Source organism: Melanerpes formicivorus, unplaced genomic scaffold (genome assembly GCF_026170545.1).
Source record: "Melanerpes formicivorus ecotype bairdi unplaced genomic scaffold, bMelFor1.0.p_v2 SCAF_14, whole genome shotgun sequence".
Taxonomy (NCBI): Eukaryota; Metazoa; Chordata; class Aves; order Piciformes; family Picidae; genus Melanerpes; species Melanerpes formicivorus.
In genome coordinates this window covers 17,378,338-17,405,643 of record NW_027142366.1, presented here as the reverse complement: position 1 = coordinate 17,405,643, position 27,306 = coordinate 17,378,338, and the positions used below count along the sequence as shown (strand labels likewise).

The window sequence follows — 27,306 nt, the reverse complement described above, 5'->3', positions numbered from 1 at the left end:
TTCGAGCTCTTTCCCTGCCCCTAACCCCCACCCCCTTTCCTGCAGGAAAAAGCAGAAATCCTTAAATAATCTGAGGTTTGGAAGGGGATTTTCGGGGTCAGTTTCCCTGCCTGCTGTCCGGGGACGGGAGTGGCACCCCGTGGAGCCCGAGTCGCGGTACGACTGCCGCCGGAGATGTTATCTCCTTTCCAAGGCCAAGACGATCCCATGATCCAGGCGGACGCTCCGGCAGCCCCGCACAGACACCGCCCTGCAGCCACGGCGCGGACCGCAGCCGCGGCGCCTACCTGTGCGGCGCCATCGCCAGCTCCCAGCGCCCCCCGCGGCCGGAAGCGGGCCTGGAGTCGCTTCTCATTGGCTAGCGGCACCACCACTGGGCAGCAGAGCCCACGACGGCGGCCGGCAGGGGCCGCTCCAGGGCCGCGTTTGGCCTGTGGTCTGAACCTGGTCCTGCGCTGCCCCCGAGCCGGGGCACTGCTGCCCTTCCCCAGCACCAGTTCCAGCCGCTGCGGAATGCCCTCAAATACCATCACCTTTATTAAATTATAAAACTCTAAGCTTTAAAATTTACCGTATAAAATAATCACAGGTATTAACAGCAAAGAAAAAAAAAAAAAACAAAAAACCCAAACCGCTTTTTTTTCCCTTTTCTTTTTTTCCCCCCCCAGACAGATGAATTTGCTCCGATTTTACCCAAAATGCTTCACCACCACCCATCACCACCACCACCCCCCACCATACACACCTTGGCACCCAACACCACCGTGTGCCGGGGCCGGCAGAAAGGAGAGGGGGAGGTGGTGGGAGGGGCGGGGGGGAGGAAAAAAGCAGGATTTCAGTGATGAAACATAAAATCAACAATCATGGTCACCGGGTTTCTCGCCCCAAAGCTTCTGCTCCGCGGCAGGGAAGCCCGAGGAGGAGTTATTGCTCTCTGGTAAGCGGCAGCACCCGGGCCAGCCCGGCAGCCCGGCGCGGACGGCACGGCTGGGGAGGAGCGGCGCTCGCCTGCCCCGGTGCCGGGGCTGCAACGCCTCTGTGCAAACCCAGACGGGGGAAGGAAAAGTGCCTAGAAGTGATCAAAAGTTCAAGGAAGCCCTGAGGGCCCCACGTCCCCGCTTCCCGCAGAGCTGCCCTGGATGGCAGCAGCCTGAAGGGACGGCGGGGGGCGTGAGGACGACATGGCTGGGTGCAGGCGAGTGCCCTTCGCTCGTCCTGCGGCTGCTTAGAGTTGGAGTTTGCAGAGGCGGGGGAGGCAGAGGGGTAAAGTGCAGAGCTGAGCAGAAAGCTGGGCACTCTTCAAAGCAAAGAAATAACCCCGGGAAGGCAAATCCTTCATTAGTTGCTCTTTCCTCCCCAAAGCCACTCGATGGGGGCCCCCCAGCAGCATGCACCAGACCAGCCACGGCAAGGAGCCCTTATCTAGAGAATAAGGATGGGCAAAGGCAACGTGCCTGGTTGCCAAGTTTCTGCCCTTGCTTTCCGATGCCTGTGTGCCCTTACAGTAAGGCTAAGGTGAGACAGATGCTGCAAAGGAGACCACAATCATCTGGAGAGCACATGGCAGTGCTCCTGGCTGGGCTGGGATACTGCCAGTGGCCTCAGATCAGCCAGGACTCTGCAGCACATCCAGCCTCTGAGACACAGCAGGCTGGAGGAGCAGGCTGTGCACAGCTTAGACACCATCCTGGACCACCTGCCATGCCCCAGGCAGAGCTGTGCTCATGCCAAACCCACCAAAGGGAGGAAGACAGTGAATACCTGAACATGGAGAGAGGAAGGGGATAATGCAGCAGCCTGGCTCCTTCCAGATGAGCTAAGAGGGCTGAAGTGGAACTTAGTCTAAGCCCTGCACTGCTGGGGATTTCACAGCTCTGGGCAAGATGCTGCTGCTGCTGCTGTTGTTTACATGTCTCCACATGGGTGTTTTTTTTCACATTCCTTGGAAATCTGATCCTGAATCCAGGCCTTGTTCTTGTCCCCCCAGAATCAGTAACAGGTAAGAGCAGCACCACAAGTTTCACAGGGAGAGGATCTCCAGCCCCCTGTGGAAATAGAGCCAAGGGCCCAGCACACACCAAGACCATCTCACAACCCCAGCAGCACCAAGGGCAAGCAGCAGCCTTTGCCCCCCCAGATCAGAAGAAACCCATTCTTTTCTTGGGTTCAAATGCCAGTTGCAGGATGGCAGGGGAAATCCCCACCCCACAGCCCCTCTGCTAGGACATGGGGTGCAAAGAAGAGCTCAGCAGCCAAAGCCTTGGCTCCAGCTCAGCAATGGGCTAAGCCCAAGCCTCATGGATGCAGCAGGAGAGGAAGGGTCAGCGATTTCCCCCAGGGCCATGGGGAAGTGGAAGACAGGCTCTTCCTTGATCTAGAATCACAAAGAGCCTGCCCCATCCCAGCAGAAAAAGCAGAGGTGGCCTCCAACTTGCCTTCACTAAGCCAAGCCCACCATCTTCATCTTTAAACCTGGTCCCCATTGCTCTGTCCTAGCCAATCAATGAACAGGTAAGAGGACTGCTGAGCTGCCATGAGCAGGGCAGCCCAGGCAAAGAGCAGCCTCAGCAGCCCTCCACCTCTGCCAGCAGGAGCTGAGCAGCTCAGGTGACAGCGTAGAGCTCCTCCCGGTCGTTCTGGCAGATCTGGTAGCGACAAGTGAGCTTCTGTGGCCAGGCCCAGGGCTTCTTGTGCTTGTCCCGGGGGGGAAGCAGGAAAGCAACGCTGCAAGCCACCAGCACGTGCCAGATGCTGTGGGTGTAGTAGTAGTTCTCATTGGTCTCCATGAATGCATACACTGAGATGGCAATGAAAGCCAAGGTGATCCCTGGGAGGAGGTAGAAGACCCAGCGCTTCCACGATGAGGGGTAGCACTGCCTGCGCTTCACTCCGTGGTGAACCTGCAGCAGGGAGGGCACAGAAAGGTTCAGCAGCCAAGCAGAAGCTTGGGCAGGGGGCAAACAGGCCTGGCCCAGAAGCATCTGCCAGCCTCACAGCAAGAGGCTGTGCCTGCTGCCCCCAAGAAATTCAGCCTCTCCCCTTCCTGGGCCCACCTCTTGTGTGCAAGAGGCCATGAGCAGCTGCAGCACCAAAGCCCAGCATGCAGAGGGCAGTGGGGATGCCAAGGCTCCAGGCCAGGGCACAGGCAACAGGACTGTCCTGGGGCAACATTCCAGCCACAGGAGTGCACCCAGATGGAGCTGCAGCAGGTGGACCCTGCTGAGACCCTTAACCAGGAGATTTTTCAGCTACTGGAGAGATGGAAGAGGAATCCCTTGCCCACCACAGCCTCCCTCTGCCTGCATGCTTCAAGGAGATCAAGATCTGCCTGTGGATGGTCTGGAGCCTAGGGTCTGCTCTGCCACCATGATTCCCTGGAGGGGCAGCCAAGAGCAGCTGGTCCTGCCTGGCTGCCCTTACTTACCCAGGCTGCAATCATGATGACGAGGGCAAAGAGGCAGGGACCCATCATGTTCCACACCCCTCTGCGGTCCAGCTGCAGGGACATGGCGATTAACAGGGTCCCCAGGACGAACAGGACCTGGCAACAAGACACCACCACTGATGTCAGCAGCTGATGGGCTTTGCAGGGGGAAGTTCAGGCTTGATCTTAGAAAGTTCTTCCCAGAAAGAGAGATTGGCATTGGGATGGGCTGCCCAGGGAGGCAGGGGGGGTTCAGCGTCCCTGGAGGTGTTTAAGAAGAGCCTGGATGAGGCACTTAGTGCTGTGGTCAAGCTGATTGGTTAGGGTTGGGTGATCAGTTGGACTTGATGGTCTTGGAGGTCACTTCCAACCTGCATGATTCTGTGATGCTGTGATCACAGCAAGCCATTGCAGAGGCAAGGAGGACCTCACCTCCTGGTCACTCAGCCCTGCATGCCTGCAGGACTCGGGAGCAGCACTTTCAGAAGAAGAAACCAGAGGACCCACAAACTTCACTCCCTTCAGGCTCAGTCTCTCACAGAATCACCATGGCTGGAAGAGACCTCAAAGATCCTGAAGTCCAACCTGTCACCACAGACCTCATGACTAGACCATGGCACCAAGTGCAACGTCCAATCCCCTCTTGAACACCTCCGGGGATGGGGACTCCACCACCTCCCTGGGCAGCACATCCCAATGGCTAACAACTCTCTCTGGGAAGAACTTTCTCCTCACCTCCAGCCTAAACTTCCCCTGGCATGCAGGGTCATGATCCAAACCCCTGAGCCAGAGCAACACCCTAGTTTGAAAATCAGGGTGGCACTGGATGCCAGACAGGCTCTGTCACCAGGCTGGGCTGGGCTGTGTCATTAGAGCACCCCCAGAGGGCTCCGTGCAGCCCCCTGAGGCCGGGCTGGCTCTGGGCTGGCCCCAGGCTGTCTCCGGGCTGTCTCCGGGCTGCCTCCGGGCTGGCTCTGGGCTGGCTCTGGGCTGGCTCCTGGCTCGCTCCAGGCTGTCCCCAGGCTGTCCCCAGGCTGTCCCCAGGCTGTCCCCGGGCTGGCCCCAGGCTGTCCCCAGGCTGTCCCCGGGCTGTCCCCGGGCTGTCCCCGGGCTGTCTCCAGGCTGTCCCCAGGCTGTCTCTGGGCTGTCCCCAGGCTGTCCCCGGGCTGTCCCCGGGCTGTCCCCAGGCTGTCCCCGGGCTGTCTCCAGGCTGTCCCCAGGCTGTCTCTGGGCTGTCCCCAGGCTGTCCCCAGGCTGTCCCCAGGCTGTCTCTGGGCTGGCCCTGGGCTGTCCTCAGGCTGTCCCCGGGCTGTCCCCGGGCTGTCCCCGGGCTGGCCCCAGGCTGTCCCCAGGCTGTCCCCAGGCTGTCCCCGGGCTGTCCCCGGGCTGTCCCCAGGCTGTCCCCAGGCTGTCCCCGGGCTGTCCCCGGGCTGTCCCCAGGCTGTCCCCGGGCTGTCCCCGGGCTGTCCCCAGGCTGTCCCCAGGCTGTCCCCGGGCTGTCTCTGGGCTGTCCCCGGGCTGTCCCCAGGCTGTCCCCGGGCTGTCCCCGGGCTGTCCCCAGGCTGTCCCCAGGCTGTCCCCAGGCTGTCCCCAGGCTGGCCCTGCAGCCGTCTGGCACTCACGTATTTCAGGATCTTCTTGACTCGGGCCATGCAGAGGATGGTCACCCAGATGGACACCACGGAGCCCAGGAAGTCACAGTACTGCAGGGTGTCGTAGTCCATGATGCACATCACCGCCACGCCCGGCTGGTCACACGCGTGGTAGAACTGCAGCCGGGGACAAAAGCAAAGGCCAGCATCAGCCCAGCGGCACCACGGGGCCCTCTGCCAAGGAGAGGCAGCAGAAGGCTCAGCCCATGCCAGCCAGGACACCTCCTGGCAGTGCCTCCAGCAAACCTCCGTGGTGTTAGGGGAAGCAGCCGAGAGCAGCCACCAAGCTGCACCCTCCTGGCAGCAGCCAAGAGCTCCTAGGACAGCACCCCTCAGGGGCACAATGCTCCAACTCTGCCTCCACTCCCTGGGGTCCCAGCCCCAAGTCTGGGTGGGAGAGCCCAGTGCAAATAGTACTCCTGCTGAGCTCTGAAGGGACAGGACCCAGCCAGGGAGGTGCTCGCCCAGCGACCCTAGAGCGTCCCAGCAGAGCTCCAGGATGGATTTGCTCACCAAGGACTTCAGCCTGACACAGCAGCACTCCTGGGGCTCAGGGGAGAGGGGAGGGGAGCTGACACAAGGCAATGCCTACCGTGGAGAAGAACATGGTGTAGGTGTAGACAGAGGCCTCCACCAGGTAGCAGCGATGAACGGCGACGGCGATGGCCGGCAGGAACATGAGGTTGCTCAGGGTGAGCAGCAGGGTGGCCACGTTCTGCACACCCACAGACTGGGCCTTGGTATCATCTGTGCAGCTCCAGCCACCCCAACCTGCAGAGCAGAGAGGCTCCTGTGGATCTGGCATGGCCTCCCTTAGCCTGGGATGCCTCAGAAGGAGCAATCACACCCCAGGACTGTCCCTGAGCCCTCCCTTAGCCTGGGATGCCTCAGAAGGAGCAATCACACCCCAGGACTGTCCCTGAGCCCTCCCTTAGCCTGGGATGCCTCAGAGGGAGCAGTCACACCCCAGGACTGTCCCTGAGCCCTCCCTTAGCCTGGGATGCCTCAGAAGGAGCAATCACACCCCAGGACTGTCCCTGAGCCCTCCCTTAGCCTGGGATGCCTCAGAAGGAGCAATCACACCCCAGGACTGTCCCTGAGCCCTCCCTTAGCCTGGGATGCCTCAGAAGGAGCAATCACACCCCAGGACTGTCCCTGAGCCCTCCCTTAGCCTGGGATGCCTCAGAAGGAGCAATCACACCCCAGGACTGTCCCTGAGCCCTCCCTTAGCCTGGGATGTCTCAGAAGGAGCAATCACACCTCCAGGACTGTCCCTGAGCCCTCCCTTAGCCTGGGATGTCTCAGAAGGAGCAATCACACCCCAGGACTATGCCTGAGCCTCTTCTCCCTTGCTCCATCAGCCACTTGCTCTCCTGTTCTCAGCAGGGTCTCATTGCTCATTGCAACCCCAGCAGAGCCCTGTGCCTTCTCTGAGGCCATCCCCCAGGCTGTCCCCACAAAGCAGGAGCCATCCTACATATGGTCTGGGTCTCTCCAGCCCAGTACTTTTCATCCCTACAGTAACTCAACACAGATGCAGGAGACAGCATCAAGTGTTTGAGGCTCAGCTGCTGTGGGTGATGCTCTGAAGTGGGTGCAAGCTCCCTACAGATCCCAGGAGCCAGAGTGGAGAATGATCCACAGCAGTGAGCAAGCCTTTGGGCTGCTGTCCCACCTCCTGCCACAGCAGGACAAGGACAGGTCAGGCTGCTCTGGGCCTTGTCCAGCTGAGCTCTGAAGATCTCCAAGAGTGGAGACCTGGATACTGTGCAAAGCCAAACAACTCTGCTGGGGGGAAATTTGTCTTCTTCCAGTCAGCTGCAACCTTTGTCTGTGGCCTCTGTCCCTGCACTCCCCTAGGAAGCCCAGCTCCAGGGTTCCAGTACCCCCTGTGTGCTGTGGTAGGTGCAATTCCATCCTCTTCCCACTCCTCCTGGGTGACCAAACCTGCTGCCTCAGCTCAGGGCACAGGGCAGAGGGAGTGAACATCTCCTGGGGGACAGTGCCTGCTTTCAGCTTGACACAGGAGACAGTTCTCAGCCTCCTGCCAGGATGCCAAGGGCTGAACTGAGACAATCAAAACAAACCTGCTCTGGTTTGGGCTTTTTGCTTGGTTTTGTGGTTGTGTGGTGTTTACTCCTTAATTTAAATCATTTTACTTCAAGATGAGGATGCCCCTGCCCTCCTGTCAGGGAAAGGAGGTCAGCCAGAGGGCAGCTGGGCTATGAGCAGGCACTCCATGGTCAAAAAGCAGAGGGAAAAGTCTGATCCATGCCATGAGAGTGCCCCTGGAAAGCCAGCCAGCAGCTCTGCCCTGTCTGCCAGGCAGCAGCCAGCAGCCTGCTCTCTCCAGTTTATTTCTGGGTCACAAATATGCATTTTGCTGGGAGTGATTCAGCAGGAAGCTGTCCTCAGCCTCGATTCCCCAGCTCCCTTGGGGTGCTCTGTGCTTCCCAGAAGCTGGCAGCCCTCAGGGAGCTGAGGATGCTGCTCCTCACCCACACCAGCACTGCTGGGGCTGCTCTGCCTGGGCTCCAGGGCAGCAGTGCCCCACACTCTGCTGTGTCCTGCTGCTGGCAGTGGGTACAGGAACCCACCTGGCAGAGCTGTCATCTCCCCTACAACCCTGCTCCCATTCTCCTCATCCCATTAAGATAATCAACAACTGACACAGAGGTTCCTCCTCCAGGGGCACCTCCCTACAGGCTGCCTTTCACGTTGGCTCTTGGCAGGAGACAGCACCCTGGCACAGCATGGGCAGGGCCTGCAGCCTGGCCTCATCATGCCCCATGTCAGGACCCTGCATCCCAAACTACCCTGGAAGGTGGAGGCCCCCATGGCCTCGGGCAGCCCTGCCAGCACGCTGGTCTCCCTGGGGATGCTCAGAAGCACCTCTGCAAGCCCGGAGAGACTCCAAGCTGGAAGCCAAACGACCACCCAGCAGCCCTCAGCCTGACCCTCCTTTTGCCCTGGGGCCCTCTGTGCTTCCCAAAAGCCAGCATCCCTCCCTCAGGGGAGCCAGGGTGCTCCCAAAGAAGCCACCACGGGCTCTGCGCTGCGGCCCCCAGGCTGCTGCTGGCAGCCACAGCAGGCTGCAGGCTCCCCCACCCAAAGCCCACCACCAAGAAACAAGGTCTCTCCGTGGGGAGGGCAGCAAAACCTCACCAGCCTTGCAGCTGCAGCCAGCGTAGAGGTAGCCATGTCTTCTCAGGAGGCTGCACTGCCCGTAGGGCCCACAGTCGTTGAAGCAGGGGGTGAGGTATGCAAAGACAGTCACTTTGGCTTCTGCGGCGTTACATTCACTGCAAGGAGAGCAGGGCACCCTGGCAAACACACCCTGTCTGCTGGCAGCCCCAGCCTCCATGCTGGCAGCCCCAGCCTTTGTGTTGGGAGCCCCAGCCTCCATGCTGGCAGCCCCAGCCTCCATGCTGGCAGCCCCAGCCTCCATGGTGGCAGCCCCAGCCTCCATGCTGGCAGCCCCAGCCTCCATGCTGGCAGCCCCAGCCTTTGTGTTGGGAGCCCCAGCCTCCATGGTGGCAGCCCCAGCCTCCATGCTGGCAGCCCCAGCCTCCATGGTGGCAGCCCCAGCCTCCATGCTGGCAGCCCCAGCCTTTGTGTTGGCAGCCCCAGCCTCCATGGTGGCAGCCCCAGCCTTTGTGTTGGGAGCCCCAGCCTCCATGCTGGCAGCCCCAGCCTTTGTGTTGGCAGCCCCAGCCTCCATGGTGGCAGCCCCAGCCTTCCTGGTGGCAGCCCCAGCCTTTGTGTTGGCAGCCCCAGCCTCCATGGTGGCAGCCCCAGCCTCCATGCTGGCAGCCCCAGCCTTTGTGTTGGCAGCCCCAGCCTCCATGGTGGCAGCCCCAGCCTTTGTGTTGGGAGCCCCAGCCTCCATGCTGGCAGCCCCAGCCTCCATGCTGGCAGCCCCAGCCTTTGTGTTGGCAGCCCCAGCCTTCCTGGTGGCAGCCCCAGCCTTTGTGTTGGCAGCCCCAGCCTCCATGGTGGCAGCCCCAGCCTTCATGCTGGCAGCCCCAGCCTCCATGGTGGCAGCCCCAGCCTCCATGCTGGCAGCCCCAGCCTCCATGGTGGCAGCCCCAGCCTCCATGGTGGCAGCCCCAGCCTCCATGGTGGCAGCCCCAGCCTTTGTGTTGGGAGCCCCAGCCTCCATGCTGGCAGCCCCAGCCTCCATGCTGGCAGCCCCAGCCTTTGTGTTGGCAGCCCCAGCCTCCATGGTGGCAGCCCCAGCCTTCATGTTAGGCTGGAGGTGAGGAGAAAGTTCTTCTCAGAGAGAGTTGTTGGCCATGGGACTGTGCTGCCCAGGGAGGTGGTGGAGTCCCCATCCCTGGAGGTGTTCCAGAGGGGATTGGATGTGACACTTGGTGCCATGGTCAGGAGTTGTTGGGTGACAGGTTGGACTGGATGATCTCTGAGGTCTTTTCCAACCTTGTTGATTCTATGATTCTATGTGGGGAGCCCTCCACCCAGGGAGCACAGGGAGCACTCTGCTCTGCAGGGTCAAGCCATGCTTGTGTGTGCAAGCTCCCTGCTATTTCAGGGTCTGCTCCACCCCTCCCAGGAGCTAGGAGCAGAGTCAGCTCCCTCTCCACTCAGATGGACAAACTGATGTGCAGGTGGGTGTCAGCTCTCCCCAGATCCCACAGCAGGCCCTGGTACCCAGGTCCAGCCTCACCAGCACTGTGTGGTGGCAACTTATGCTCAGCATCAAGGCAAGCCACAGGAATGTGGGCACAGGTACCTGCATCTCAGTGCCCCTTGAAGCAGTAACCCCATTTTCATTTCCAGTTTACCACCCCAAAACCCACCCAGGGAAGGGGCAGCTCACCCAGGCAGGCTCTGCCACCCACATGCCAGCTCAGTACTAGATAAGCTGCTTGGGTGCTCACAGGAGAGCAAGTGGGAGCTGCCACCCACTTCCTTCCCCCTCTGCAGCCATGGCTTCAGCCCCCAGGTGAGGTGAGCCCATGGCACAGCTACTCCCACCTTTGGCTTTGCTCACACTAGCCAAGGGCAGCAGGACATGGAGGCAGAGCGCTCTGCCCCCAGGCAGATGACACCACCAGACTCACCCCTGGCCCTTGGGGCAGAGGAGCTGCAGGGAGAGGAACCAGACATCAGTCTGTGGGTACAGGACAATCAGCATTGCTTCTGCAGAGGATGTTCTCACGCTCAGAGGGTAGCCCTGGAAAAAAGCTTAAAGAAAAGAGGGTGCTGTGATGGGCCCAGACTAGGGGAGAAGGGCCCACAGCATTCCCAGGCTGAGACTATCTGCACAGGAATCAGATGCTCCTGTGGCTCCTTGCTCCCATCCTCAGGAGGCACCAGGGGGGTGGAGAAGACTCCTGCTCCCGACACCCTTGGTGTCTTCTGGTACCTGCCCAGACAGCACAGGGCACCTGGAACAGCCTGTTTGCTTGGCTGGTCCTGCAGTGCAGAGCTTAGCACAGCAGCAATACCTTAACCATCTCCAAGCCTCCTGACAACAAGGTTGGGAGAGCCCCAGGTGGTAACCAGATCTTCTTTTGGTGGAAGCTAACCCCCAGTGCCAGACCTGCGCCCCAGCACCCTGGACATGCGCCAGCACGAAGACCTCAGGAGGGTTCATGCCAAAATGAGCTTTCCCTGGGACACCCCACAAAGTCCTGGCTCAGTTAACAGCTCAGGAAGTCTAAAAGCAAAGCCCTGAGCTGGCCCAGGCTGAGCTGTCCTACCTGTGCTGCAGTTCTGCGTGGCGTTGAGGGCCAGCACGGGCGAAGCAGCACTCACACAGGCGGCCACGGTGGCATTGGCCAGGCCCAGGGATGTCTGTGCAAAGAGAGCAGTGTCCCACGTCAGAGCACCCCACTGCCACCCCCCAGCACAGCCCATCTCCCATGCTGCCTGCAGCAGCAGGTGATAACTGGCCCTGCAGAACAAGGCCACCCAGCAGCTCTGGGCAAACTCGTGCCCACCTCACCCTGCACTGCACGCCTGTGACACGCTGGCTGGAAGGCAGGAAAGCCTCCCAGGGGGGACTGCCCCAAAGCTGGGACACTCACAGGTCACTTCAGTGTGAGCACTGGCTGGCAGAAGGCAGAGGCAGCAGCACATCAGGGCTGAGCCCAGCTCCAGCCCTCAGGAAGTCTGCTGGAATCCCAGGGGGCTGCTGTTGGGGTGACACTGAAAGAGCCTGAGAATCAGCAGCTTGGGCAGGAGCATTCCTGGGTTTCCCTGCTCAGTCTCCTCTCCTGGTGGCAAGGTGCCAGGGCTACCGTGGAGAAGATGACATTGTAGCTGCTTCCCATTTTGTCTCCTCTGCGTCACTGCCACCACATGCCAGCAAGCTGTGGCATTTGAGTCGGAGCTGGTAGGTGGGACATGCTGGAAGCAGCTAAAACAGGCTCCCAGTGTTTTGTTACAACAAAAAAGAAGGAGAAATAATCCCACTGGTACCTACAAACCCTGCAGTTGGCTGAGGAAACAGCCCAGGAGCAGGCACATAGCCCCCCCCAGAAGGGAACCAACCCCACCGGTGAGAAACCAGCCCAGGAGCAGGCACTAAGCCCCCCAGAGGGCAGCCAGCACCACCCAGCCCAGGAGCAGGCACTAAGCCCCCCAGAGGGCAGCCAGCACCACCCAGCCCAGGAGCAGGCACTAAGCCCCCCAGAGGGCAGCCAGCACCACCCAGCCCAGGAGCAGGCACTAAGCCCCCCCCGAGGGAGCCAGCACCACCCAGCCCAGGAGCAGGCACTAAGCCCCCCCCGAGGGAGCCAGCACCACCCAGCCCAGGAGCAGGCACTAAGCCCCCCCCGAGGGAGCCAGCACCACCCAGCCCAAGAGCAGGCACTAAGCCCCCCAGAGGGCAGCCAGCACCACCCAGCCCAGGAGCAGGCACTAAGCCCCCCAAGGGAGCCAGCACCACCCAGCCCAGGAGCAGGCACTAAGCCTCCCAGAGGGCAGCCAGCACCACCCAGCCCAGGAGCAGGCACTAAGCCCCCCAGAGGGCAGCCAGCACCACCCAGCCCAAGAGCAGGCACTAAGCCCCCCCAGAGGGCAGCCAGCACCACCCAGCCCAGGAGCAGGCACTGAGCCCCCCCAGAGGGCAGCCAGCACCACCCAGCCCAGGAACAGGCACTAAGCCCCCCGAGGGAGCCAGCACCACCCAGCCCAGGAGCAGGCACTAAGCCCAGAGGGCAGCCAGCACCACCCAGCCCAGGAGCAGGCACTGAGCCCCCCCAGAGGGCAGCCAGCACCACCCAGCCCAGGAACAGGCACTGAGCCCCCCCAGAGGGCAGCCAGCACCACCCAGCCTAGGAGCAGGCACTAAGCCCCCCGAGGGAGCCAGCACCACCCAGCCCAGGAGCAGGCACTAAGCCCAGAGGGCAGCCAGCACCACCCAGCCCAGGAGCAGGCACTAAGCCTCCCCAGAGGGCAGCCAGCACCACCCAGCCCAGGAGCAGGCACTAAGCCTCCCCAGAGGGCAGCCAGCACCACCCAGCCCAGGAGCAGGCACTAAGCCCCCCAGAGGGCAGCCAGCACCACCCAGCCCAGGAGCAGGCACTAAGCCTCCCCAGAGGGCAGCCAGCACCACCCAGCCCAGGAGCAGGCACTAATCCCCCCAGAGGGCAGCCAGCACCACCCAGCCCAGGAGCAGGCACTAAGCCCCCCAGAGGGCAGCCAGCACCACCCAGCCCAGGAGCAGGCACTAAGCCCAGAGGGCAGCCAGCACCACCCAGCCCAGGAGCAGGCACTAAGCCCCCCCAGAGGGCAGCCAGCACCACCCAGCCCAGGAGCAGGCACTGAGCCCCCCCAGAGGGCAGCCAGCACCACTCAGCCCAGGAGCAGGCACTGAGCCCCCCCAGAGGGCAGCCAGCACCACTCAGCCCAGGAGCAGGCACTGAGCCCCCCCAGAGGGCAGCCAGCACCACTCAGCCCAGGAGCAGGCACTAAGCCCCCCCAGAGGGCAGCCAGCACCACTCAGCCCAGGAGCAGGCACTGAGCCCCCCCAGAGGGCAGCCAACACCACCCAGCCCAGGAGCAGGCACTGAGCCCCCCCAGAGGGCAGCCAGCACCACTCAGCCCAGGAACAGGCACTAAGCCCAGAGGGCAGCCAGCACCACCCAGCCCAGGAGCAGGCACTAAGCCTCCCAGAGGGCAGCCAGCACCACCCAGGCCAGGAGCAGGCACTGAGCCCCCCAGAGGGCAGCCAGCATCACCCAGCCCAGGAGCAGGCACTAAGCTCCCCAGAGGGCAGCCAGCACCACCCAGCCCAGGAGCAGGCACTGAGCCCCCCAGAGGGCAGCCAGCACCACCCAGCCCAGGAGCAGGCACTGAGCCCCCCGAGGGAGCCATCCCCACTGCTCAGGCTCCGCACCTTGTTGAGCAGGAGATTGACGACGAGGGAGCCGCCGCTGTCCATGCCAGTGTTGAGGTTGAGGAGGAGGAGGGTGGGGGAGAGGGAGCTGACCGGCACGCTGGGGCCGTTCAGCAGCCTGTAGCGCACAGACACCACGTCCAGGTCCTCCCGGACCACGGGCTGGGTCTGCAGGCAGGAGCTCCTCTGCTGGGACTCGTTGTGTGAAGCCTCAGCGGCAGGCAGGGCAGAGCTCCCTGCTGCTCCCGCGCCGCCCGGTCTGGCAGCAGTTTGGCTCTGGTTTAGGCTGATGAAGTTAAGGAATGAACTGGTGCTCCCCGGTCTGCAAGCTGGAAACAAGAAAGGAGCAGAATCAGCACAGCCAGGGCCAGCACCGTGCCCGGGCAGGGCCCAGCAGCTCCAGCTGCTCAAGTGACAGCACAGACTGGGGGGGTTCCAGTCGGTTCAGCCACTGCAGGATGGGCTACAGCTGCTGAAAGCACCATGAACTCCAGCAGTACATCCACACCTTGGGACAGTGATGGAAGCCAGGCAGTGGTGCAATGGGTGGAAGCAACCTGGAGCTGCAGGGAAGCAGCGTGGGAGCAGAAAGAGAGAGAACACACAGCACTGCCAGACAGCAGTGTACCCAGGGAGCACGGAGCGCCCAGGGGCAGAGCACAGCACTTGGCTGTCCCACAACCACAGGCTGCAGAGAAGTCTCCAGCAGTTCCCCAGAGGTGAGCAGACAAGGCAGAGCAGAAGAGAGAAGCCAACCCAATGTAGGTATAGGTACAAGCCATCACAGCGTGGCAGCTGGAGGCAAACTTGGAGTCCCACTGCTGAAGCCTCCTCATCATTGCCAGTGCCTCCAGTGTTCCACTCTAAGCTCTCCAGGACATGGGCTGAGGCTCTGCTTTGAGGAGGGGATGGCAGAACACCCAGCAGAAGAGAGCTTTAAAAATGTACCTAGTTGGTGAGCTCCCAAGAGTCAAACAGGGATTATGGTCATGTAATAAGAAGTTGCAAAGGTGCCTCCCACAGCCACAAGGACCTGGAGACCTCCTGAGTCACACCTGAAATGGTGACATCCCCTACAGCCCCAGACATTCCCCCATGTAAGCCTCTCTGAGGTGGTTTATGGCCAGTTGAGAGCCACCATATCATTAGCCTGCTGCATTTACATAGAACTCCAGATCTTAAGCCACACAGTGCTCTCCAAGCAGCCTCTGGAAAACATCCCTGCTTCAGAGACTTCAGGGTCCCTGGCATTTCCCAGGCAGCTGCAGGGAGCATCACCCCTCGGGTCCACACCGGAGCCTTCGCTTCTGATCCCAACACAACACATAGGTCTCGGCCCCCAAGGCTGTGCCCAGGCAACCAGCCTGCTGGGGACTGTAGGCCATTACAGCCAGCTGCCCAAAGGCCCAGGAGAGCCCCAGCAGACACAAAGCTCTCTCCAGTTCTTCCCAAAGGGCTAGAGAAAGCAGAAGCCCACCTGTGAAGGAAGCCAGCATCACCACCGACACACTGCCATTGGCAGTGCCCAGACTCTCCACCATGATCTGCAGCCACTTCTCCCAGGGGGGTGAATCCAGGGCCAGGCTGCAGGTGACGTTCCCCAGGCAGGTGACAATCCTCTGGAAGGACTGGGGCAGGGTGATGGAGCCCAGCACGACCCGCACGGCGCAGGCTTTCCGCTCGCGGGTCAGGCAGCTCCGCAGCTCCAGCCGCATCCCTGCCGCGTGCTTGGGGACGAACACCCTGCGGCACCAGGGAGCACAGCTGGTACCCGCAACACAAACCAGCCACCACCCCCCACAGTCCCTGGGGCTGCGTGGTGAGACCTAGGGTCATGCTCCAACCCCAGAACATCCCCTTGGTCAGCTGGGGTCAGCTGTCCTGGATGTGTCCCCTTCCAGCCCCCTTGGTCAGCTGGGGTCAGCTGTCCTGGATGTGTCCCCTTCCAGCCCCCTTGGTCAGCTGGGGTCAGCTGTCCTGGATGTGTCCCCTTCCAGCCCCCTTGGTCAGCTGGGGTCAGCTGTCCTGGATGTGACCCCTTCCAGCCCCCTTGGTCAGCTGGGGTCAGCTGTCCTGGATGTGTCCCCTTCCACCCCCCTTGGTCAGCTGGGGTCAGCTGTCCTGGATGTGTCCCCTTCCAGCCTCCAGCACCCCAGCCTGCTTGCTGGTGGAATGAGGTGAGGAGCAGAAATGGCCTTGACTCTGTGCAAGCTCTGTGATAAGAAAAACAACCCTGTGATACTAACACAGCTTCCAGCACAAATCCAAACCACCCAGTAGGCCCTTGGCAACCTGATCTAGTTGGGGATGTCCCTGCTGACTGCAGGGAGGTTGGACTGGATGACCTTTGGAGGTCCCTGCTGGCCTGGACCATTCTAAGCTTCTATGAATAGCTACTGTGAAGAAAATTAACTCTACCCCAGCCAAATCCAGCACAACTAGATTGCCCTGGCTGGGGTTGCAAAAACCCTTCCCAAGGGGAAATATCTTAAAGAACTAAAATTCCTGCAGCTGAAGCTCTAAGAGCACTCAGGGAAGTATTGGAGAAGGGTGCCTGTGTGTGCCCTCCCTGCACAAACCCCATCACTGCTGCAAACAGCATCACAGGATCACAGATCCCAAGATGTCAGCAGTTGGAAGGGACCTCCAGAGATCATCAAGTCCAACCCCCCTGCCAGAGCAGGACCATAGAATCCAGCACAGGTCACACAGGAACACATCCATGTGGGGCTTGAAAGTCTCCAGAGGAGACTCCACAACCTCTCTGGGCAGCCTGCTCCAGGGCTCTGTGATCCTCACAGTGAAGAAGTTCCTCCTCACGTTGAGGTGGAACCTCCTGTGCTGGAGTTTCCATCCATTGCCCCTTGTTCTAACACAGGGTTCAATGGAGAAGACCCTGTCCCCTCCCTCTTGACCCCCAGCCCCCAGATATTTATGGACATTGATCAGATGCCCTCTCAGTCTTCTCCTCTCCAGACCTAACCACCCCCAGGGCTCTCAGCCTTTTCTCCTTGGGCAGTGCTGCAGTCCCTCAATCATCCTTGTAGCCCTCCCTTGGACTCTCTCCAGTAGATCCCTGTCCCTCCTGACCTGGGGAGCCTCACATGGGAGCAGCACCCCGGGGAGATGGCTTCCCACCCGCCGCCCTCACTCACTTGACGTGCAGCGGCTTGGCGGGGGAGAGGATGGTCTGCGGCACGGCAACGCCAGGCTCCAGGACGGGCATGTCGGTGAGCCTGAGCACGAACATGTCTGCCTGGAATATGTAGGGGCAGGGGGTGGAGAAGCCCTGCGGGAGGGGAGAGCAGAGAGAGGTCAGCTGTGAGGAGCCCGAGCGGGCGAAGCCGGGCTAAGCCGAGACCCTGGCCGGGAGCCTCACCTTCACCTCAATCCTGCCGGCAGCCTCGGGCAGGTGGGCGGCGATGAACCAGTCGCCGGCCGCAGGGGTGGTGATGTTGACGAAGGTGGTGTTCTGCGCAGCGCCCCCCAGCGCCAGGCTGAGGCTGTAGGAGGGCCGGACGGTGGCGTTGGCAGGGAACCGAGTGCCCAGCGGGTTGATCACCGGAGGGGCTCCGTAGCGGAAGTGCCTGGGGGGAAGGGAGGGGGAGTTTTAGGCTGGACCTTTACAGTCTTTGCACAGATTGTGGTGGGTTGCAATTTCCCCCCTGCCCCCAGCATTAAATTTGCCGGGCCAGCTGAGTTGGAAGCAACTGGAAGCTGTATTTACAAGGAAAAACTATGACCCACATTGATCCTGAAGGGAAAGTAGTAGAATGTAAACAAATGTGGTGGTTTAGGCTGGGTGCCTCCTGCTACTGCCACGTTAAGTCACACCCCCGGGGTCCTGAGGCTCCAGCCCAGTAAGCTGGACACAGGAAACTGCCTATTTCTACCCAGAAATCCGGTGCCCTATAAATTCGTCTGCAAAGTCATTCTCTTCCTCTTCCTTCCTTCTCTGCTCCCGTGGGAGATGCTCCCTATCCAGTAACGCTGGGGGAGTATCTCAGCATGAGCCTCCAGTGTGCACTTGCAGCCCAGAGAGCCAAGCAGAGCCTGGGCTGCAGCAAGAGAAGTGTGGCCAGCAGGGCCAGGGAGGGGATTCTGCCCCTCTGCTCCACTCTGCTGAGACCACAGCTGCAGCTCTGGGGCCAGCTCTGGAGCCTCTGTGCCAGGAAGGATCTGGAGGGGCTGGAAGGTGTCCAGAGCAGGGCCAGGAGGAGGAGCAGAGGGCTGGAGCTGCTCTGCTGTGAGCACAGCCTGAGAGAGTTGGGGTTGTGCAGGCTGGAGAAAGCTCCAAGGAGACCTAATTGTGGCTTTCAGGTATTTGAAGGGGGCTACAGGAAAGCTGAGGAGGGACTTTTGAGGGTGTCAGGGAGGGATAGGACTGGGAGGGAGGGAGCAAAACTAGAAGTGGGGAGATTGAGCTTGGCTGTGAGGAAGAAGTTGTTGCCCATAAGGGTGGTGAGAGCCTGGCACAGATTGCCCAGGGAGGTGGTGGAAGCCTCATGCCTGGAGGTATCACAGTCTCACAGTATCACCAAGGTTGGAAGAGACCTCAAAGATCATCAAGTCCAACCTGTCACCACAGACCTCATGACTAGACCATGGCACCAAGTGCCACATCCAATCCCCTCTTGAACACCTCCAGGGATGGGGACTCCACCACCTCCCTGGGCAGCACATTCCAATGGCTAACAACTCTCTCCGTGAAGAACTTTCTCCTCACCTCCAGCCTAAACCTCCCCTGGCACAGCTTGAGACTGTGTCCTCTTGTTCTGGTACTGGGTGCCTGGGAGAAGAGACCAACCCCCACCTGGCTCCAACCTCCCTGCAGGTAGTTGTAGAGGGCAATGAGGTCACCCCTGAGCCTCCTCTTCTCCAGGCTAAACAACCCCAGCTCCCTCAGCCTCTCCTCACAGGGCTGTGCTTGAGGCCTCTCCCCAGCTTTGTTGCCCTTCTCTGGACACCTTCAAGAGCCTCAATGTCCTTCTCAAATTGAGGGGCCCAGTCTCTCTCTCTTTTTGCTGCTTCTCCTCTGGCTGATGCTTCTCCTGGCTTCACTGAGCTTGACTGCATTGCTTTTGTTGAGACTGGTATTAACAACAACTTCTCTGCTCTGTCTCTTGTCCCTCCTTGTGTACAGGGGGGTGGGGAAAGGAGCAGAGTGGGGGGAGAAGCTGTTGCAGCTCCCCTGGTTTTTGGCCAGAGGGGTCCTTGTGCTGTTTAGCAATTGTAAATACCTGTAAATATTTGTAAGTATTGTATCTTTTGGCTATATTTGTTGCATTTCATTGTAGATTGTAGGTTTGCTTGTAAATACAGCTCCCTTTGCTTCCAACTAGGCTGGTCTGGCAACACTGAATGTTGGGGGGGAATTTTCAACCCACTACAGAGGGAGGCAGTTTGAGCCTGATGCCTAGGAAGGAGTCATCAACCACCTGGCTGAGGGCACAGAGGGAGGAGAGGCAGACACCCCCTCAGGCTCTGCTGCCACTCAGCAGGACCTAGACAGGCAGGAGAGTTGGGTGGGGAGAAACTGAGTGAAATCCAACAAGGGCAAGTGTAGAGTCTTGTATCTAGGAAAGAACAACCCCATGGAGCAGTACTGGCTGGGGACTGACCTGTGGAGAGCAGTGCAGAGGAGAGGGACCTGGGGGTCCTGGTGCATAGAGGGATGACCATGAGCCAGCAATGTGCCCTTGTGGCCAAGAAGGCCAATGGCATCCTGGGGTCAATTAGGTCTGTGGTTAATAGGTCAAGAGGTTCTCCTCCTCCTCTGCTCTGCCCTGGTGTGGTACTTTTAGGCTGATGCCTAGGAAATTTTCCTACAGATTGAGTGGAAAAGTGACAGAATGTAAATAAATTAGCATTGGATGTAAAAGGGGAAAGGTTGATAAGGTCCAACTAATCCCATTGGCCTGATAACTAACAGGAAGTTAGTTGTATGAACTAACTCTTGCTCCTTTCTGCTTCCTCACTCTAGCTGGTTGCTTCTGCTGGCTTGCTGACCTTGGCTGTGTTGCTTCGTTGTGCCTAAGTACTAACAAGTTGCCCTCTGCTCTTCTCTCTGTTTTTTTCCCCCTTGTGCTGGGTGGGGGAAGGGAGTTGAGAGGAGGAAGCTGTTGGTGAGTCCCTGGTTTTATCCAGGGGGTTGGGGGGGTCTTGTGTTGCTTATAAATTGTAATAATTGCATTTCATATTGCTAGATTTTAGCCTGCTTGGAAATAGAGCTTCATTTGCTCTCCAACCGAGCTGCTCTGGCAGATTTTATTCTGGGGAGGGGGCAATTTCAACCCACCCCAGAGAGGAACCAGAACACAGGGAAAGTGAGGGACCTCAGGGCGCTGCTGAGATCAGCTGGGATACAAAACTGCTCGGAGGACACCCAGGGTGGCCTGTGAGGGGAGAGGGCACAGGCTGGAAAAACCTCATTTGCAAGCTGAATCCAAAGCCCAGGACTGGCTGCTATTAGCTTATCCAGGATTTATTGAGAGATTGGTTTAACTTGGCTGCTTATTAAGATAAGGATTTACATGGTTCCATCAAGCCTGAAAGCAAATTTCCACACTCACTAAGGTTAAGCCCCAGCCACAAGACTCCTCCTTTTTTTTTGTAACCATCTCAAATTCCCCAGATAGGCTGAATCCCCCACTCTGAGCTTTCCTGTTCTATCCCAGATCTGCATCTTCCCATTTCCTCTCCCAAGGAGGGTGGGCAGAGAGACTAAAGAGATGCCCACCACGGAAGGCCCATGTGAGCCACCCTCAGCACACCAGCACTTCTGCATTCCAGATAAGCAGCCCAGCATTTGAAGCAGCAGAAAAGCAGCTGAGCAACACAGGGGGCATTTCTTTGGGCAGCCACTTTGGCATTTATTTGCACTTTGGCACATGGCAGGTGACATTATTAACCCATTCCAGCTTAACTGGGCTGATCTTCGTGTCTTAGGGTAGCAATCAGCTGTTGCCTTGTCCCTCACATCCCCAAGCTACTGGAAACCTTTCTGGGAAGCAAGAAGTAGGAAGACCATCTGTGCCAGGCTGTCCTGGAGCAACTAAGACACTGGTCTGTGCCCAGGACAGACCAGGGAAGCACAGGCCAAGCAGCCTCAGTCACTCCTGAGACCTCCATGGAGGGGGTGCCAGAGACCCACATGTCTCCCTGGGCACAACTTGCTCAGGACACTTGGTACCCTCCCAAGATATAGCTGGAAGCCATGCAAGTCTTTGATGTCAAACCCTCCAACAATTCAAGTACTGCTTTAAGTAGTGTTCCTTTCACTGGCAGAGAGTTTGCAGTCTGCTCATGCTCTTGTGTCTGCAGGACTGGCATTCCTCTCCTATGTCTGCTCCACACATGGCCACATTCCTCACTAAGTGTCCCCAGTGTCTACAGTTCCTCTGCCCCGGGGCAACTTGTCACTCTCCAGTCCCTGGAGGTCCTCTCAAGCCCCTGCTAGTCCCTTTGGTGCCATGCTTCAGGTTCCTGCCAGGCACAGAAAGCTCCAGGAACACCTTTGCTCGTGAGAAGCGAGAGCAGGCTCACTGTGAAGCTCTCTCCAGTGTTTCCAGGGTGTCCCTTAGGCACCACCTGCGACAGACAGCCCCAGAGGCACCGCTGAGGTGAACACGGAATGCTCCTCCAGGTGAAACACAGCTCTAGCACCAGTGCATGAAGAAACTCCGGGGATCAGGTGGCCAACCTCCTGCAACCAACCACCCCCAGCCACCAGCAGCAAGGGCAAGAGAAGGACAGGAAGGCCAGAGGGGGAGGCAGCAGCCCGGGGGCGTACGTACACTGTGACCTCCATGTCGGTGCACTCCGGACCCTTCCCCCGGGACGCCTGCAGGAGCCAGCGAAGCAGCACGGTGTCTTCTGGCACGTGGAAGTGGAAGAGCTTGGCATTGCCATACCAGCTGTAGAAGGACAGCTTCTGTGCACTCTGAGAGAAGTACTCAGAGACATACAGGGAGTCTGCAAGGGAGAGAGCAGAGAGTGGCTGGGGGTGTGCTGAGGACAGGCTGCAGGGCTGCAGCCACCTACAGAAGCACCCAGGGGTTTGTGTCCCTTCTTTCTCACCCCAGTCCCACTACAGACATGATGACCCATGCTGTTCCTCCAGCCAGAACCACCCACACCCCTGCTGCAAAATCATCACCCAGAGCCACAGAACACCAAATGATGCCTTCACAGAATCACAGAATCAACTATGGCTGGAAAAGACCTTCAAGATCATCAAGTCCCACCACTGTCTAACTCCACCAGAGCTACTACTACACCATATCCTTGAGCACCATATCTAGATGGCTTTTAAATACATCCAGGGATGGTGACTCAACCACCTCCCTAGCCTGTTCCAGTGTTTGAGAACCCTAACTATGCTCTGTGTGATGTGCTCTGAAGATGACAGGTCACCAGAGACACTGAGGAGGGAAAAATCAGGAGGAAAAGCTGATGGCACAAGAAAAGGTAACAGAGCAGGCAGCAGCAAACCCTGGAGATGGGGGCAGGTAGCTCAGTGGTGCTCCAGCAGCACTGCTTCAGTCCCCAGCAGCAGTTCCTGGTGCCAAAAGGCAAGAGCTGTGTCTGCTCTCTGCCCTTGTCTCTGCTGAGCACACAAGCTGATGGTATCAGCCTTACCCAGCCTGGGACACACAGCACAGCACAGCATGCTGCCTTCCTGGGACATCATGAAAATGCATGAGCTGCAAACCTAACTGCTTTCAGACCTACCTCCCAAAGCCTACAGATTTTCCTACCTGGAAGAAAGGCTGCTGGGATAGCAAGAACAGCCCTAGGTCATGCAAGAAGACAACAGCTATTCAGCTAAAATGCCATCAGGACTAGCTAGATGCTCACTCTCTCCCTTCTTTCCTTCCTCTCTCTCTCTCTCTCCCTCTATCCAACCCTCCCTCCCTCCCTCCCTCCCTCTCTTCCTCTGCCCAGCTATGCCCACAGATCCCCCCCAGCAAAACTAAACCTTAGTGTTATTGTTAGCAAGAAACCAGCCAGACTGCAACTCAGGGGTGGAAAGCAAACAGGGTTGGGAAGGGAACAAAACCACATGGAGACAGTGAAGACAAGGCCAAGCCACCCACCCAAAACCCAAAGTTCACAGCACTCAGCAAAGGGGTAGAAGAAGATGTCTTCAGATCCCTGCCAAGTTCTCCCAGATGCTCCTTTTCTACTCTGGGATTCCCTGGAGTGGGAGAAACTGTGGCAGCTCTCAGATGCCAATTCCTCATTCCTATCAGAGGATAAAGCTGCAAGTGCAGTTCAACTCGCCCTCCTCCAACGCTGCACAGGGTCGTGCTGCAAACACTGAGGACCCAGCTGAGTTTAAAGGCAGAGCTTAAGAAAGAGGAATAGTCCTCGGGCAAGACCAGAGCATTGGGATATATTTTGTGCCAAGAGGAACTTAATCATAGAACTGGTTTGGGTGGAAAGGACCTTTAAAGGTCACCTAGTCCAAACATCCTGCAGCCAGCAGGGACATCCGCAACCAGAGCAGGATTCTCCGAGCCCCAACCAACCTGACCTGCACTGGTGCCAGGCGTGGGGCAGCTCCCACCTCTCTGGCCAGTATCTCACCACCCTCAGTGTCAAACGTTTCTTCCTTCTCTCCAGCCTGAATCTCCCTCTTTTACTTTCAAACCGAGCAGGATCATGCCCCAAAGCAGGAGGCACACCGGCCTGCCCCCACGGCACTGCAAAGAGCCAGGAACAGTAATCACGGCATTAAATCCCTAGCAAATCAGCAAGCTGAAGCCTCGGGGCATCCTGTAAGCCCAGCAGGGAAAGGAGGAAACAGGAAAGCAAGAAATACCAGCCAGGCAAGCTAACAGGAGGATTTACTCCTGGAGGAAGAGCCCGGGCACCTCGCCTCGCCGCAGGCACTGCCCCAGCCAGGTGCCCACCAGCTCCGACCAAAGGAGCAGCTCTTGCAGCACCTCCATGCACAGGGCCAGGCCACGGGGAAGGGTGAGCCTCCAGCAGGAGAGTGGGGAGTCCACAGCCCGTGGGCTGAGGCGTCCTGCTGCGCTCCCCACGTCGCTGCTCTGGAGGCCAGGGAGGAACAGAGACAACAAAAGAGGCTTTTGAAGCAGCTGCTCCCCGGCTCCGACACCAGCGCAGCGCGTGGGCTAGCGGAGAGGAGAGCTGGCTGAGATCCCCTGCAAGCCTGCTCACATTTCACACACAGGAGCTCTGGAAGGGAGCACTTCTTACCCAGCAGCAGCTAGAGCCCAGCTGCACTCCACATGCACATAGCATAGAGTCATTGAATTGTTAGGGCTGGAAGGGACCTCAAGGATCATCCAGTTCCAGGCCCCCTGCCATGGGCAGGGACACCTCACACTACAGCAGATTGCTCACAGCCACATCCACTCTGGCTTCAAACACCTCCAGGGATGGGACTTCCACCATCTCCCTGGGCAACTTGTGCCAGTCTCTCACCACCCTCATGGGGAGGAACTTCTTCCTAACATCCAGTCTGAATCTACCCAAGCCATGTTCCTTCCTGGAAGTCCATGGAGATGTTTGGGACCAGGATAAGGGCAGACAGGTACACCAAGCGTGATTAGAGCTGGTCCTGCTCAATGCAACAGGTCCCATCAGACAACTTGCATGAGGATAAGCTCACCTGCCCTGATGCAAGCTGCTCTGACCCCACCAGCTGTCAAGCTCTGCATGGCTGGCAGGCACCATCACCACCAGTCCAGCACTTCCATGGCCTCACCAAGCTGAAGCATGATTTATGTGGGTTTGGGGGAGGAGAGGGCCGGCAGGCAGGCGTTACAAACACCAGCAACCAGTGGTACTGCTTATTAAGGACTGGTCAATTACACAGACAGGGCTCAAGAGCAGGCCCAGGGCAGGCAGACCTGCCTTGCCCACACGCTGCCTGCCACCAGGTTAGCAGCAGCTGTGGCTGTACCAACAAAACCCTGGCACGGACAAAGTCCTCTCACAAACAGCTCCTCGTGGCGACAGGCAGCAGAGCACCAGAGAGCTGCACCCAGGGCACCCTCTGCCCAGGCTGACAAGGAAACACCAGGGGCAGGTGAAGGGACTATCAGCAGGGAAAATCCAGAAAGACAGGTCTCTGCTGGCGAGGCGTGTGCTCCAGCAGCCCATTTGCATCCAGAGAGCTGCTCTGGTATTTGCTGTGCTCTGTGGGACTGTCACCATCCAGCACACTCTGCACCAGCACAGCAACACCTGGAAAGTCCCACTCAGCTGTCCCATGATGGAAAACAAGCCTTTAGAACCGAGCAAAGGAGCTGTCAAATGGATGTTGTTTCCATCCTTTTCCACACAGCTTCCACATCAACACATTTCACAGAATGGTAGGGGGTTGGAGGGGACCTCTAGAGGTCATCCAGACCAACCCCAGACTATGCAAAAGCCAGAAGTGTTTTTAAGAGAAGAAAGAGAAGGTGGTAGAATCAGAGATGCAGAGAGGAGCCAGAACAAAGAGCCTCCTGCAACAGCTTGGGTTTGTTTGTCCAAAGATGCTTCCACAGTGCTTTTAGGAAATGAAACCTTGACTGCTGGTTTCAGGGCTTCCCATCCAAAGGGTGAAGTCCTCGTTTCAAAGCAGATGCTGTGCAAAGCCATGCAGAGTGCAGGGAGTCTCACTCTGGACAAAACAGGGCTACAGAGAAAAGTGTTTGACCATTTATAACGTGGCTCAAGCCCTGTTCCTTCATCCCAGGTCAAACCCTCATCTTTAAATGCTCCAGTAAGAGGACCCCTTGCTCCTCTGGGCAGGAGCTGATCTTCAGCAGCTCCCAGACCTAACCCTCTGGAGGCATTCCCTCGGCTGGCGGGATGGCGCCGAGACAAACCAAGCACCACACCTCAAGCACAGGGTAGCTCTCCCGGGCTGGGAACCCAGCTAGCAGGATGCCAGAGAAGGGTGGGCCTGGGGCAAAAGGACATCTCAGCCATCAGCTTCACAGAGCTGCTCTGCAGACTATGAGGAAGCGATAACCACTGTCAACATTGGATAGCCACCAGCAGCACAAGCCTGCCTCTGTGACAGGATGAAGTAGGCAAACAACCTCTCCTCCACAAACCCTTCCACCACTGAACCTGCTGGCTGACCCTGTGGAGCGGGAGTCATGGTCCCTGGGGACCCCAGACTCCCAGCACCACCATGAAGGGATCTGCTCTGGCAAAACCCCCACTCCTGCCCAGCTGCCCTGCTCCTGATGCGCTGGAAGGAAAGGAACCTGGAAACAAAGCAAAGCCAGGCAACACAACCACCAGCACCACAAACACATCTGAAACCCCTCGGGGTCCAGGACTGACCTCTTGCTGCTCTGCAGCACCCAACATAAGTGCTGCTGTTCACAAGAGCCCCCGAGCACCCAAACTACTCGGGGAAATCACAGACACCTCAAAGCCACCCCGAGGCAAGAGCTGTGGGACTCAGCTCAGCTTTGGGGCTGCGCAGCTGCAAAGTCCCCCTGACTTTAACCCAACCTGGTCAGTTTCCCACCGGTGCCTCGCCCCCGACAGGACTCCATCGGCCCCTACGCGGTCAGGGAAGCCCCCCCAGCGCGTTTCCCCTGACAGCTGTGCCCCTCTGTCCCAGCTCTGACCACCCTGGAATCTCTCCAAACTGCCTCTAAGCCCCCCGAGTATCCCCATGGCGCATCACCAACCTACCTCAGAGCCCTCCGAGCATCCCCAAATTGCCCCAGAGGCTGTCAAGGTTATTTCCATACTGAACCAGATCCCACTAAGCATGGCGGCAGAGTGTCTCCAGAGTGACTCTAAGCCCCCCGAGCATCCTCAAACTGCCCCCAAGCCCCTCAAAGCGACCCCAAACCACCCCTGAGCACCCCCGCAGAACATCTCCTAACTGCTCCCAAGGCATTCGAGCATTTCAAAACTGAACCCGAGACCCTCCAGCATCCCCAAATCGCTCCCGAGCCCCTCTACCATCCCCGCGGACCATCCTCAAACTGTCCCCGAGCATCCCCAAACTGAACCTGAGCCCTCCGAGCATCCCCAGTCTGCCCCGGAGGCACTCGAGCATTCCCAAGGTGTACCCGAGCCCACTGAGCATCCCAAAACCAGTCCCGAGCCCCCCCGGAGCATCTTCAGATTGCCCCCGAGCATCCCCGAACTGAACCTGAACGCCCCGAGCATGTCCAAACCACCCCCGAGCATCCCCGTGGAGCATCCCGAACCACCCCCGAGCCCCTCTAGCATCCGCAGACCACCCCCGATCCTCCCCGCGGAGCATCCCCGCACCGACCCCAGCCTCCCTCCCCCCCCACCACCGCGGGCCGGGCCTGACCGGGGCCGGTGCGGTTGGCGCGGCCGGCGGGGAGCGCCAGGAGCTGGAGCAGGAGCAGGAGCAGGGGCAGCGGCGGACCGGCTCCCCGCGCCATGGCCGCCCGGCGCTATCCCGGCATCGCCGCCCGCCGCCCGCCCCGCAGCGCCATCGCCGCCGCCGCCGCCGCTTCCGCCGCCCCGCCCCGCCCCGGCCCGCCCCCGGCGGAACCGCCACCCCCGTCGCCACCGGGGCAGCCGCTGGCACGGGCCCGGCGGAGCCTCGGGGTGAACGGGCAGTCGCGGCTGTGCGCAGAGCGGGGGAACCTTGGGGCGCTCGGGGATAAGCCTGCGGTTCGGGGATGATCTGGCCCGGGAGGAGCCCCGGCACCGATTGAGGGACACCCGCACACACACCCCTACAATCCTGGGGAGCCCCTGGGATGAGTCAGGGGACCCCCGTAATACTGGGGACGTGCTGGAGTCCTACCAGCACCCCAAGACAGAATCCCAGCATGGTGGGGGGCGGAAGGGACTTCTGGAGATCATCCAGTCCAACGACACCTCTCCACCCCCTA

At 59.2% G+C, this 27,306-nt stretch overlaps 1 protein-coding gene across 1 annotated transcript; it reads right to left on the bottom strand.

Moving 5' to 3' along the window:
- Positions 1–514: 514 nt before the first annotated feature.
- PGAP6 (post-GPI attachment to proteins 6) lies at positions 515–26,897 on the bottom strand. Its single transcript, XM_068147242.1, has 13 exons — positions 26,754–26,897; positions 21,238–21,415; positions 16,821–17,028; positions 16,597–16,730; positions 14,919–15,184; positions 13,442–13,770; positions 10,800–10,893; positions 10,158–10,281; positions 8,242–8,378; positions 5,669–5,847; positions 5,047–5,193; positions 3,425–3,541; positions 515–2,900 (listed from the first exon to the last, which is right to left on the bottom strand). The coding sequence occupies exons 1-13, from the start codon at positions 26,845–26,847 to the stop codon at positions 2,604–2,606; spliced, it is 2,304 nt and encodes a 767-aa protein (XP_068003343.1). The 5' UTR covers positions 26,848–26,897; the 3' UTR covers positions 515–2,603.
- Between the last annotated feature and the right edge of the window lie 409 nt (positions 26,898–27,306).